Below are 14,362 nucleotides of genomic sequence, written 5' to 3' on the forward strand. Positions count from 1 at the left end.
CTTCTGCTTTCTCAATAATGGCTGATATCCAAAGTCTGTGTTTCTGATCAGTTTCAAGGGTGTAGAGTGGTATCTCATGGTTGTATTGGTTTGTGTTTTCTTCCTTAGCTGTGGCTATTGCTGTGTACACACTTGTTACATCATTGAGATTTTCATTCTCTAGGAGCTTCCTATTCATAATTTCTGTCTATTTTCTTGTTTTTCTTTTAGAAATTATTTAATAGGCACTAAAATTTTCCTTTTATTTTGTTAAGTGAGTATTTACCCTATCTCTGATTTTTGTTTTTCTAGTTTATAAAAAATAGAAGTTTTGGGGGTTCCTTTTTTTATCCAAAATCATAATGGTAATCTCAACAGCTTTTCTTAAATTTGAAACATTGTGCCTTTATGTTTAAACACTTTCCATTGTTTTCTGTGTGTAATAGTAAGAGAGGTACAAGGTGTTCTTTCTCCATGCAGCAGGGTTCACCTTCCCAGACATTCCATGTTCACCTGACAACTAGTAAGCCACCTCTGCAGTATAGTGTGCTATCCATGTGTTCATAGAAGTGAAATCACATGACCTCTGTGGTATCCATGTGTTCATGTGTTCAGATAAAAGAGATCACATGACCTCTGTGCTATCCATGTGTTCATGTAAGTGAAAGCACATAATCTCTGTGTTATCCATGTGTCCAAGTGTTCCCATAAGTGAAATCACATGACCTCTGTGGTATCCATGTGTTTGTTCAGAGAAGTGAAATCACATGATATTTGCTTTTGTGCCTTGCTTATTTTGTGTATCATACTTTATCTATGGTCTATCCCTCCTGTGGTTGTGCCAGAATCCCCTTTCTTTGTAGACGAACAGAATGCATTGTAGATGTTAATCCTTGCTTTATTATAGCCATCAATTTGGCTATGATTTATCTTTGCTGTGCACGAAAGAATATATTCCTTGGTTGAAAATTAGGTAACTCTTTAGTGATGAATTTTGTTAAAATCTTCTTTAGCTTCATTTCATGATAAGTAAAATTCTTCTGCATGTGGATTTTTGCAGTTGGTTCTAGTAGCCCTGCCAATTTGTTTTGTAATTTTAAGTCCATATTATAGGGCTCCTTGGAGTTTAGAATTTTTTGCTAATTAAATATTTGTATTATCTTATAGATATACTTCTCTGTCTCTGATATTTTCTCCCTAATATCTGGTTTGTTCTTTTTTTAAAAAAAAAGTTGGCTTCTGTCTTATGCTGTTATTTGCCTTCTATTTCTCTGTAGAACTTTTGCCTTTAATATGTCTAGCCAAAGACGTTTGGCTGCCTTTGTCCTCTACCTGGTAACTGGGTGCTTTCACATCAGCTGTGCTTACTAAGAGTTTGAGATTTTTTTTCTAGCACTTCACTTTATGGTTTGTATTTGAAGAACTATTTCAGTATGTTTTTTACTGCATTTACTTTTATATTATTTCTTGTTTTTTCTTCTTAAAGTTTTTCCCCGTTTACTTTAAAGAATGTATATTGTTTCTATTTATTAAACAATGACTTGCAAATAATTAGCAGGTATGTTTAATTTTACAAAGTCTAAAGCTAACCAAGATTTACACACTCATCCCAAAGACTATGAAGGTTCGAGTGTGTAAATGCCCCTGGAATCTTTATGAAAACCCCGAGAAATATTTGCAATCTATTTTTTTATAATGGCAATATTTCTGAAGTTCAAAACACTGTAAGCCAAGAAGGAAATTGAATTTGCCTAACTAACACTAAAAATGGAAGGAGGTGTTCTGAAAAATGGCTTTAGAAATAGGATTTGAGTGGAAACCCAGGCAGAATTTTTCCTCCCAATTATTAGCCCCGGGATCTCCTCTTTCCTTTTTTCTTTAATACTCTTTCTTTGAAGTTTTATCTTTTATGAAACAAATTCAAATAACTCTGATTGTTTCAAAGTGCAGACATTATCAATTTTGTTATTGCTGTAGCTAAAGCTATGACATTGACAGCAGCCATTGATGAGCACCCACATGGCAAAAATGCAATCACTGAGATGATGCTGAAATCCGGAAGCCATAAAACAGGTTTCATCAAAGTAGCAATGAGCCAAGAAAGCATAACAGCACCAAGCAAAAGGCAACAGCACAGAAAGCAGAAACAGAGTCTGAAAGTCTTTCTGCCCTACACAGCCATTAGCAGAGAGGACCTGCTAGTAAGCCACAGTCGCTAGTCCTGAGCTGTTTAGAGGCTGCTTGCTTTGCGAAGAGCTTCAGTGAGTTACCTGCTTTCAGACAGCAAACCCAGTGCTGGAAGGCAGGCCACACACGTTAACACTCACTGGGCAATATGAAGGGCTTATGTGTGGGTACATGATAACTTCCCTGAACATAATCAATGGGACATGAGGGGGCCAGGTGATGAACCACACACCCTACATGCTACAGAGGCAAATTTATCATTTATAACTAGCATTAAAGGACAACAGACTTTGTTCAGCCCATCTATAAATTATTTTTCTTTTGAGGCGGCATGATTATGGCACTTAAGCATGATACATGCTAATACATGAAATGGCAGTTTGGCTACGTGTACAGTTTAAAAATCTATGGGTTCTGAGGATAAAAGATAGGAATATGGCCTTTCATACTCAAAACTGCAGCATAAAATGACAAAATTTTCTTTCATTATTTTCAAATTTTAAAAAGTACATGAAACATTTCAGCTCTTTTTAGCTGTTAGGGAAAGTCTCAGTATCATTTTTCTACCTGATACTGGTAGAAAACTTTTCATCATTGACTTTTCATCAGTGGACAATATTGCAAGACTCATTTGCTTCCTGGATTGTCATGGCCCTCCTTGTACATTAAAAGCCATGATTCATTGCGAAAGAACTCGATGTTGGTCGGCGATTTTCCCAAAGTGCATGACTGTTTTTCCCCTTACCATCCTATTTTGTTTGATAATTTGAATATAACTGGCTGTGTTTAGTTGTTGGTCCATTGATGATGCATCTGCCCCAATGAAAACACTTGAAAGAATGAACACCAAGAAGTTTTATTAATTAAAAACTTAATAGCAGTGAAGGGCAAAAAAAAAAAAAAACCTGGAAAAATACGTAAAAGTACCAATTAAAAACAGTCCTCAATTAACTGGGATGTGCATGCTGCTCTTCCTAAGGACTGGAAACTATGTGGCCTTGGCTCCATTGCTCACAAACTTTTCAGATACCCCAGGTTGTATTACACCTTATGATAATTTATCACATTTGTTCTTCTTCTCCACTGTTGTTTCTGTGAGATTTTGAAGATGGTTATGTACCTCTTTTTTATTTATTACGTTAGTCAACATATTCATATCTATTGTGTATTGAAATGAAGCATTTGACTGGGAATTAGTAACAGGCAAAGTTCATATTTTTGTGGAACTTGCTAGAGGCAAGATGCTGAAACTTCAGGTGATAGTCTGCAAATTCAGGAGGGGTGGTTGATTCCCTTTGCTGCCTAGACAGCACAGCGGAGCTTCTGAGTAGATACCAGACACAGTGCGATAAATGACTATTATCATGTACACTCTTTTTCTCTTACAGCAGTGCGTATTCATAATGATGGGCACTGGATGAGTTGGAGGTTGCTAGTTGGCTTGGAAAGTTTCGTACAAAGACAAACCACTTACATCATAGTTATGAGTCAGCAAATTATGAACCTTCAAAGTTATATTTAGAGTTTCTCTGAAGCTCGCAGAAATCATAAATGTGCACCATATTAAAAAAAAAGATGATGGTTGTTTCACCCACATAGAGTCCTGACAGTAACTATTTCCTCATCATCTGAAATATGGTTATGATATTAAAGAAGGAATGTGGTCTTTGACTTCTAAATACTTATTCTATATTCGTAATGCACAATAATATTTTAGCTTTTAGAAATCCACAGGAGTAAATGCAGCAGAAAGCTCATCAGCGGAGGGTTGTAGCTAGTGTCTGCTTTCAAAACTTTGTGGTGGTATATAAGATGGAGCACACACATTAGCACACCCAACCCTCACACTAGCACACTTATGCGCACGTGCACGTGCGCGCGCGCACACACACACACACACACACACACACACACACATTCATGAGCTTTCCCAGGGCTATCCCTGTTCTCTTCACTTATCCTCTGCGTTTTAGCTCAAATGTTGCTTTCTTAAGACAAAAGTTCCTGAAACTTTATCAGTTTCATAGGCTTCTTTAAATTTCTAACAGTTTCAAAGCACCCTGACTTTTCCTCATCCAGTGGTTATTACATGTGTATTGTGTTATGTAGTTTAACACACTAACAAGATGCCAGGCAGCAATCATGAGCGAAGAGATAGTGTTTGTATGCCATTCGCTTGAATGTGTGGAAAACTGACAAGAACAAGGAGAAAGTCCAACGTGATGAGACTTTACCAGAAAGAGATGCAGCATTGAACGGGACTGTTCAACAATGCTCTATGTAAAGTGTGTGGAGTCTCACAGTCCTGTGTAAAGCCTGTTGCAGAAAGACAGAAGCACGAATTATCAGAAGCACCAATCCCTTCGACATCATGAGCGTGGTGCCAGGTCTCATGAAACTTTTAAGAACCCATGAAACATCTCAAATTTTCATTTCTTAATCATATAATAGAATATGCATATAATATTCGCGAGCATATATGAATCCCATAGGAGTATAAAATTCAACTTTAATATTATTTTTTTTGGAAGAAGAGACCCAGATAGACTAGAGTACTCATAAAGGTTGTCAGGCAGCCCTGGGTATAATACCTGTGTGTAACAGGCACTATTTTGATTTGACCCTAGAAGAGAAAAAGATGATATCAGCCTGGAAATGTCCTCCCTTCAAGGAGGACAGACTGGCAGACCGAGCAGCTCCTTCAGACTTAATTGTCTATCTGTAGTTTTCCTTGTCTACTCCTGGCTCGCAGGAGGCATGGGAGAGAATTCCTTCAGGAAGGAGTAAGTCTGGGTGGCGCAGAAGGGTGGCAGTTTGGAGCTATTTGCATCGATTTAGATTTGGCTTGAACAGACATAGGAGAGAGTCATCACAAACATTCAGGTCAATGTTTATTCACGCATTTAGGATAGTGTTGGAAAACTTTCGAAGTCAGAATTATGACTTGGTCTTCTCTGGAATTTTACGTTCTAGGAGGGATAGGTGGTGTGTGTTCTCACAGCTCAGGCTCAGGCATTGAACACGGTGACGGTAAGGAAACAGGAGAGTTAGGCTCTTGTAAAGCCGTGAAACTATTGCAGCTGGATTCTGTCGCAGAAAAGCCATCCCAGCCAAAGAGAGACTATATGACAGATCATATAGGCATCCATCATATAGGCAGATTGATTTTTCTACAGAACAAAGCAGAGGTAACATTTCACAATATTAATCGTAACCTAAATTTTGTCATGTATCCCAGACTGGCCTTGAACTTGCTATGTAGCCAAGGATGACTGTGAACTTCAGAGACTTTCCAACTTTTAGCTCTGAGTTTTGGCACCACTGTTCCCATCTAGAGCTAGCATGCCAGGCAAGCAACCTATCAACTAAGCTGCATCCTCAGACCTAACCACACCTATGGGAAAGTTAATTTTAAAGTACTTTTAAATTCTTCTAAACCAAGAAGTCTTTTCACACATTCGTAACTGTAAGCAGTTATAACTACTTATCATTACAGCTTATATAAGTATCTGTTAATTCAGATTATATGCAAAGTTACAATTAGATAAGATTATACAGTATAAATTATAGATTGACCACTATCCATGTTTTACAGACTGTCTGTTGTCTGTCTGTGTTTTATAGACTAACTACTGTCTGTCTGTTTCTTTACATACCATCTACTGTCTGTCTGGGTTTTATAGACCGTTCTCTGTCTGGGTTTTATAGACTGTCCGCTGTCTGTCTGGGTTTTACAGACTGCCAGCTGTCTGTCCATGTTTTACAGACCGTCCGTTTTCTGTCTGGGTATTATAGACTGTCCACTGTCTGTCTGGGTATTATAGACTGTCCACCATCTGTCTGGGTTTTACAGATCAACCGTTTTCTGTCTGGGTATTATAGACTGTCCACCGTCTGTCTGTGTTTTACAGACAGTCCTTTTCTGTATGGGTATTATAGACTGTCCACTGTCTGTCTGGTTTTTACAGACCATCCACTATCTGTGTTTTACAGACTGTCTTCTGTCTGTCTGTGTTTTAAAGATTGTCCTTTTACACAAAGGACCAAATTAATGATACTTCGAAGCTTTTAAGAGTTGGTCTTTTGACTGAATAACTTGATCAGTACAAAAATAATGTTAGAATCTCTAAAAGGCACTTGGGATTTTATAGCATTGATATTCTCCTCTTCAAACTATGACAAAACTCTGCCATCCTATGCCATTTTATGACATCTGAAAGGTGTCAAAATATAGTCATCTAATTGGTAATTTCAGGAGTGCTCAAGATTTTCCCCCACAACACCAGTGAAGTAAACTCAGGGCACACAGTTCAGAATCAAGCTTCCTAGCTAGTCTAACAGTGGCTAACTGGTTCTTCCTTTCGTGAGAGTGCCTTCTAGGGCTGAGTTCAAAACCTTGGTATTAAAGAAGGCAAGAGTGAGTGGATGCTCTTACTGGACTTAAAGATTTGTTTCCTTCAACCGGTTCAGACTGGCAGTTGGAATCAGTTCATCCGGCCATTGCTGCTTTCCTAGCTAGACTGCAGGGATGGCTGTCAGTGTGCAAACATCTGTTGAATGGATCAATTGATCTTGACCCAAATCTTGATTTTTCTTCCCATCTCTCTATGTTTTCTGTTCCTTTCCCCTTACACTGTTTATGTCCCTGGCCTGATGAACTTATTTTGTTGACATGTTGCTCTCAGTGTCTTCCTCAATGCTGGGCTCACACATTCTTTCTCTTTTCCCCTTTCCTTGGCAGCCTCCCTTGCTGGAGTCCTCACACACACGCGGGCTCTCGGTGCACCAGGCTCGGCTAGCTGCGGTTGGCATCGATGGATCAGAGAAGCATGGCCTCCTCTCCAGGACCCATTCCTCCCCTGCAGCCTCCACGTTACCTCACTCAACAGCAGACTGTCCCCGCCAGCCCGCCTCTACCACTGGTAGGCATCCCTAAAGACCATTTAATAGGCAGGAGAAATGCGCAGTTCTTGTAGGATTAGCCGATTTAAATGCTCTGAATAACTCTGATAGCAGAATGCTCCATTTTTAACTCAATGCAACACAAATTTTATGAGGTTATGTTGGTCACAAGACAAACGGCACATCTGATAAATCTTGGGCTTAGCATTAATAGCCTCATAAATTGTTATCATTCAAGGGCCTGGAAAATTCATCAACAGGTGCATGGATCCCCCTGGAAATGAAACCCCCCCACCACATTCTTCAGCAGTGTTCTGCAGACGCTTACCTTCCCCGAGACTGGCCGCAAGTAAATTTATGATGCTTGGCGTCCTCATTTGGCTCTGAAGAGTATCTTTTCCTCATTGGCTTCTTGTTGTTTTGCTTCAGTTTTGTTTTCTTTTTCTTGACTTCCCACACAAATGACTCATGGGAGTCAAGGGTCCCAAGGCAAGCCTTGCTTGATCTATGCATGGTGGTTACCTGTCCATTCATTATGGTGCCTCTGGGTGGGCTGCGTGACCACCATCTTCATTGACTTCCACCGTGTTTGATATTTAAGAGCCTGAGCACAGACAAAACAAGCATATAATTGTAAGTCCAGAACAAGGGTGGGTCTGAGACACAAGCCAAAAACGGGGCGTGGTCCATACTTTTGCTCTCCCACTGTGGCTGAGCAAATAGAAGATACTAATGCTCCATGAGAGTTATGGCGTGGCTATAGCAAGGGAGAGTTTATACATATGTCTGTTAGACTTCCTCTTAAATTGTTATTCAGGATCCAGGGTTGGTGATGGGGCATCTACGACCTCCTGCAGACCTCTGAGCTTGGACATACTAAAATGCCTTTTCTAAAATCGTGTTCCCAACCCTTCATGTGATTTATCATTTTTTTTTTACTTTAGAAATCAGTTAATGGATTGACCAGGTTAGTTAACTGGCGATAGATATCTTTCAAGAGTGTATATAGGAGATAATTTGATAAGCGATTATGTCAAAAGGCAGCAATGCCCATATTACATTTTATAATTTAGGCATATTTCCTTTGCCATGTCAGCAGCCTCTACCCAGATTTCCTCATTCCTGCAGTACTGAGAAATCTTCCTAGAGATCCTTCAAAGCCCGCACCTGACAGCTGTCAGTGTCCGTGGAAGCCTTTGGCATCAATCACACCTGTGCTAGTCCCAGGGTTAGAAAAATTTGCTCAAAACCAGGATGCCAAATATATACTGTAATGCTTTTTCCCATATTTATTTGTTTAATTTTATGTGTATTAATGTTCTATGCCCGATGTGTGTGAGTGTTTGTGATGGTGTGTGTGTTTATGTGTGTCTGTGTGTATGCTTATGTGTATGTGTGTTTATGTGTATATATGTTTATGTGTGTGTGTTTATATGTGTGTTTGTGTGTATGTATTTGTGTATGAGTTGGTGTTTGTGTGTGTGTGCATGTGTATATGTGTAAGTGTGTGTGTGTGTGTGTGTGTGTGTGTGTGTGTGTGTGTATGTGTGTGTGTGTACCACATGCATGCCTGGTGCCTACAGAGGCCAGAGGAGAGCTACAGATCCTCCTGTAACCAGAGTTAGATAGTTATCATTAGCCATGTGGTTACTGGGAACCAAACCCAGGTTATCAGAAAGAGTAAGGGGTTCTCTTATTAAACATATAGCCATCTCTCTAGCCCTGAAATCCTTCTGTTTCTCCCACTCTCAGCATCCCTTAGCTGCTTTGTGGTTCTTTGTGCAGGACTGAGGCTTCCTGGGATTTCCTCAACCCCTGTAAGCACATCTGTTTCTATTGTCTCTGTGTAGCTAGTGTGGAGGCATTCATGTTGGTGAGACTATATGGATGTAAACTCTGATATTCCCAGGGGAACTGTCTCACAACAAAGCCCTCGTTTCTCTGATCATTTCTTACCATCTTTCTGGCTCCCCTTCTGCGGTCTTCCCTAAGTCCTGGAAGAGCAAGCAGTACTCTTAACCACTGAGCTATCTCAACTAAGTGGACCCAGTCACAAAATCCAAGACTCAGCCATGGCTCACAGAGTTTGTCCACTATAGGATAATAGCTGTGAATTTACACTGAATGTATTTGTTGCAATGAAAAATTCATAACATACTAGACTGGTCTCTCTCCCATGCCACTTGTAAGCCCGACAGCCTCTTCCTTTGGTCCAGAGGTTACAGGACCTAGTCCACGCTAATAAGTTATTTCTTTACACCACTCCCATTTTACTTAGAGGTGAATTTGAAATAGAATCATGGTGCTGAAACTAAACTGATGTTTGTAGAAGTCGTGAAAATAATTAGAACATTAAATCAATGCGTATTGAAGAGTACAAATAGTGAAAAGCAAGTGTACGCAAGCATGTCAGTATGGGAACTGCTAAGTTCCCCTTCTCTCTGCCTGCTGCCATTTTGGTTTTACATGCATGAAAGCCATGTCTTGGTCAGCTGACTTCAGTGTATCCCTGCAGTTTCAAAGGTCTTTAGGATGCTATGTCATCAAGAAAACCTTCTTTTCCCACTAAACCCAGAAGACTTAGTGTAGTCCCTTGTAATACACTGATTGTTTTCTGTCAAAATCTCTAAATACTGTTGATTTGGGGACTGTGTGACAGAGGAGAATGTATGAGGAACGGGTCGACTTTTCTGTTCTCGCTAACTCTAGCACTCAGGTACGTGACTGGAACACGTCAAGTAGAGTAAACACATGAGCCTTTGAGCAGCTGGAGGAGACGTGAGTAAGTTGATGTGGGTTCTGTAGGAGTGTACAGACGCAGCCATTGGGGCTGGAGATGTGGCTCAGGGGTTAAGAGCCGTGGGTGCGCGTCCAGAAGAGCCAGCATGGAAGCTCACACTTGTCTGTAATTTCAGTTACAGGGGATGTAATGCTACCTTCTGGCCTCTGCAGTCTGCAGGAGGAATATTGGTGTACAGACAAGCACCTGGGCAAAACACATACACATGTAAAATAAAAATAAACGAATATTTTTAAAAGCCTTTGGACATTGATATGCGTTCACAGAAGACGAATTGGCGATTATCTGCGAAGAGAATCAGTTCAGATATGGTTGTACTTATTTCCAGTATTTTCCTTCTTCTTAAATTTCTTCTTAACAAGACAAAAAATTATACATACATCTTTTTAGAACAATGACTTTTGAATTTGAAGATGCCAAAGCAGTTTTTAAAATACTGTTTTTCAGTCTACAGTAGATCATGACCACTGAGCTGGGAAGTGTGACCGGCTTCCTCTGCAATCTCTGTGACATAGTCTCTTAGGCTGTCTCTCTGTAGCTCCCTCCCTCTCTCCCCCCCCCCCCCCGTCCTTTTCTCCCACCCTCTCCCTCCCCACTCTCTCTTTGTGTCCATGTTGGTTTTATCTTCTCACTCATTCTTGAATATAGAAAAATCATCCCATTTTTCCAGTAAATCTGTGTTACATTTGGCTTCTCCTTTTGCCAGCTTACATGCTGGTTAACGCTTTCTTGGCTCTGTAGTTGAATGTCAGCACTTAATTCGATTCATGCAATGTAACAGTTAGTTCAGAAGTCTGTGCTGGAAATTCTTCAATTCATTTTTTTACCTGATACTTTGATAATATCATTTTAAAAAACACAAATTATGAATCATAAAAAAAAACATTTTCAACTAGTAAAAACATGCAATTTACCAAATCTTCTGAAAGTTAGTTTTGGATATTACATAATTTGCTCATTGACACATTATGTTTCACAAATAATTAAATATAATTAAATATTAAATTTCACAAATAATTAAATATTACATGGCTGGAGAGACAGCTCCACAGCTAAGAGACGACCAGGTTTTGTTTCTCAACACTCAAAGGGTACCTCACAACCATCCATAGCTCCAGCTCCAGGGGGTTCAATGCTTTCTGACCTCTGTGGATACCAAGCACACATGTGGTGTGCATACATGCACGCAGGCAAAACAATCATGCACATAAAGTAAAATCTAAAATTTTAAATTAAATAACTTGGTGCTTGATTTATGTGTTCCCAAGAAAAGATATAACAGATGTGAGGAAGAGCACACTCTGAAGAGTGTGTAGAAATGAGAAGGTCAAGGCAAATAGGCTCATGGGTAGACTGGGGTTATGAACAGAAAGAATTACAGCAACCGTGCGCCTGCCTGCAGGTTGTCAGCAATGACACTTGTTTCAAAATAGAGTCTTTCTGAGCGCCCGCGGGAGATTGGTTCCAGACCCCTAAGGATGCAAGAGTCTCTAATATGCAATGGAGTGCATTTGCATGTGTGTGCAGTTTGTTACGTCACCTATAGATTACAGACAATTCCTAACGCAGTCTAATAGATATGTGGATAGCTTGTCTGTTGGTCACTTCAGAAAGAAGAACAAGGTAAACATTCGGACGCATCAGTTGAAAGGCATCATTTTCCATAAGGTCTTGGATTCCTCCTGGACGGGATCTATGAAACGGCTCCCCAGGTCCCTCTACCCGGTTTAGTAATCCTACCATCTTCTCATTTTGTCTTTTAAAAATGTTTCAGCTGCTATTTTTAAGAGGTCTCTGACTGGCACAGCCTTTGCCGTCACTATTACTCACAGTTTGAAAATGCATTTCAAGTGGCTATTTCGTGTCTGTCTCATTTTCATGCTAGATCATGAGTTAAACATGGTAAAATGGATGTGATACACACTGGAAAGTTACATACGAACACGTGTTTCTGAGCAGAGATGCAGGGTGGTGCCCGGAACTATGCTAGCGACAGATGTCCTGAGAAGGTGTGATTCTCCAGGAAGATACCAGAAGTGAAATAAGAAACTGAATGCCAGGAATTAGGAATCACATTGGTAATTCTTTATCTAAAGTGTTTGTCTAAACTCAAGTTTTTTAATTGACCCTAAAAACTCAGCTAAACTAAACCAAGTCTGACTAGACTGAGACTGCTCTGTAGACATGAACAAATTACCTGGCTAATAAGTCATTTAGCAATGCAATAGTCAGGAACATGGAAGACAATACACTTGCTACTTCAAATACAACATCACATTTAGTAAGCTGAAACCGACAGAAAACACAGTGCAAATTTATCAAAACCATCCAAATTTTTTATGAGTTTTGTTTGTGTGTGTATGCCTGTGTGTGTGTTTATGTCTGTGTATGTCTGTGAATATTGTGTGTGTGTCTGTTTATGTAGTGTTCATGTATGTGTGTGTATGTGTGTATATAAGTATTGTGTAGTGTGTGCATGTAGTATGTGTGTGTGTGTCTGTCTGTGTATGTGTGTATGTCTCTGTGTAGTGTGCATGTGTGGTATGTGTATAATATGTGTGTGTGGTATGTGTAGTGTATGTGCAGGTGTGTGTGTCTGTGTGTGTTGTATGTGTGGTATGTGTGTAGTGTGTGTACACGTGTGTGTGGTATGTGTATCTGTGTGTTGAGTGTGTGTAGTAAGTATGCAGTATGTGTATGAGTATAGAGTGTACAGTATATATGTATGTGGGGTTTGTGTGTGTGTGTGTGTCTGCATTGTCGAAAGCTTTCTTCTGCGGTTTCAAGTACAGGCAATGGTTTTTAAGACTTTTACATAATCATTTTTCATGAGATCGTGTTCAGCTGGTAGCCAGCAGGGACAGAGAGTAAAGCAAAGGTCAGTTCCACGTGGCTCTCAGGAAGGACAGCAGGCTGCTTCCTCAGCCTCTGAGTCAGTGTTCCTGGGGAAGGGACAAGAGGAGGAAGGGAACCGAGAAGGCTGGGCTGATGTCACCTCTCTGTCTACCTGTTAGCACCTCATCGAGATGTCATTAAGATGAGGCAGTAGAGTGCTGGGCTTCCAGGGCTCATTTATCTCCTCTTAAATTCAAATGCCTTTCCAAGAGCTGCTGGACTTATGTTACAGTCTCCAGGTACGGGGCAAGAGCTCCCGGACTTATGTTACAGTTTCCAGGTACCGGGCAAGACTTAGCAGCGGCCACAGCTGGTTTCATCATTTTAGCTTTCTTGACAGTGTGTGTTGTAAAAACAAAAAAATTGAAAGAGGAACATTTATTATCTATATGAGCTTGGGTTTGTAAAGAAAAACAGAAGCAATTAAGTAACATGAACGATTATGTTTTGTGTTCTTTAATGGACCAATTTTAGCCAGGCAGATATTATGCTTCTTATTTCCATATTATTTTATCATTTATTATAGTGTATAACCGAAGTTGAAAATGTATTAAACAGCTCCGAGTATGTGGTGCAGTTCATAAACCACTTTGATAAGGACGACGATCAAGACATACATGTGCACCTTGTGTTTTGCATGTTAGCCTTCCTTGCTGCCCACCTCTCTCCTGCCCTTTTTAACATTTTCCTTTTACTTCATTTAAGAATATTCATTCTCCGGGCAGTGGTGGCACATGCCTTTAATCCCAGCTAGTTCTGGGATAGGCACCAAAGCTACAGAGAAACCTTGTCTCAAAAAACCAAATTAAAAAAAAAAAGAATAAAAAAGAATATTCATTCATGTTGGATTTTGTGCAAAATTAAAACAGTGAAAATGTGCAAAATTTTTTATACAAATATAAAATGAGGACAAAGAAATGTTTTTGGACTGAAAAATCAGGGGTTTGATGCAAAGGGCACTGTATCAGCGAAGAAGGTTGTGCACACACCAAGAGTTCGAGCAGACCTACTGGCCGAACTCATCAAGGAGGGCTGTGTCACAGAAATGCTGACCCTTTCTTCCTGGGTCTCCTCACCTGAGCTTTCCCCTCCCTTACCCAGCGCACTCTGGAGGAGCTGCCTCATTCCAAACATGACTGCAGAACTGGGAAGTCAAACGTTTTTAAGTAACACAGTTGCAGTCTGTGTTTCTGTAAATCTTACTGTCTAATAAAGAAAACATAAAGTTGACAAAAATATACCGCGATGTCATTTTTATCCACGCTCTGGAGGAGTCCCTGGAGCATAGAGAAAGCAGGCTCACCGGTAGGGGAGATCTGATGCACAGATCTCAGGTGGTATTATGTTGGGCAGGTGACTTCAACACTGAGCCTTGAAGAATGAAGTAGGAGGAGCCAGCTGACAGGCGAGTGGGGCAGACGAGGAAGGACTTGCACGTAGATTTAACAGCACTAGAAAGATCTCGAGCTGGCAGGCTATGACCTTCTCAGAGGAATGTAAGAAAAGCCTTTGTTGTAGAAAGGAGAGGCCAGTGAACAGAGAGTAAGAGCAGGGAAGGGACTTATCTCTGCTGTATTTATGGAATGTCACTCTCTTCAG

At 40.2% G+C, this 14,362-nt stretch overlaps 1 protein-coding gene across 1 annotated transcript in view; it reads left to right on the top strand.

The window, feature by feature from the left end:
- Hdac9 (histone deacetylase 9) overlaps positions 1-14,362 on the top strand; it is a 617,997-nt gene that overhangs the window by 388,049 nt on the left and 215,586 nt on the right. The window contains exon 12 of the mRNA XM_038336352.1: positions 6,908-7,088. Coding sequence (XP_038192280.1) covers positions 6,908-7,088 — 181 coding nt within the window. The remainder of the gene's footprint in view (positions 1-6,907; positions 7,089-14,362) is intronic.

Source organism: Arvicola amphibius, chromosome 7 (assembly GCF_903992535.2).
Source record: "Arvicola amphibius chromosome 7, mArvAmp1.2, whole genome shotgun sequence".
Lineage (NCBI taxonomy): Eukaryota > Metazoa > Chordata > Mammalia > Rodentia > Cricetidae > Arvicola > Arvicola amphibius.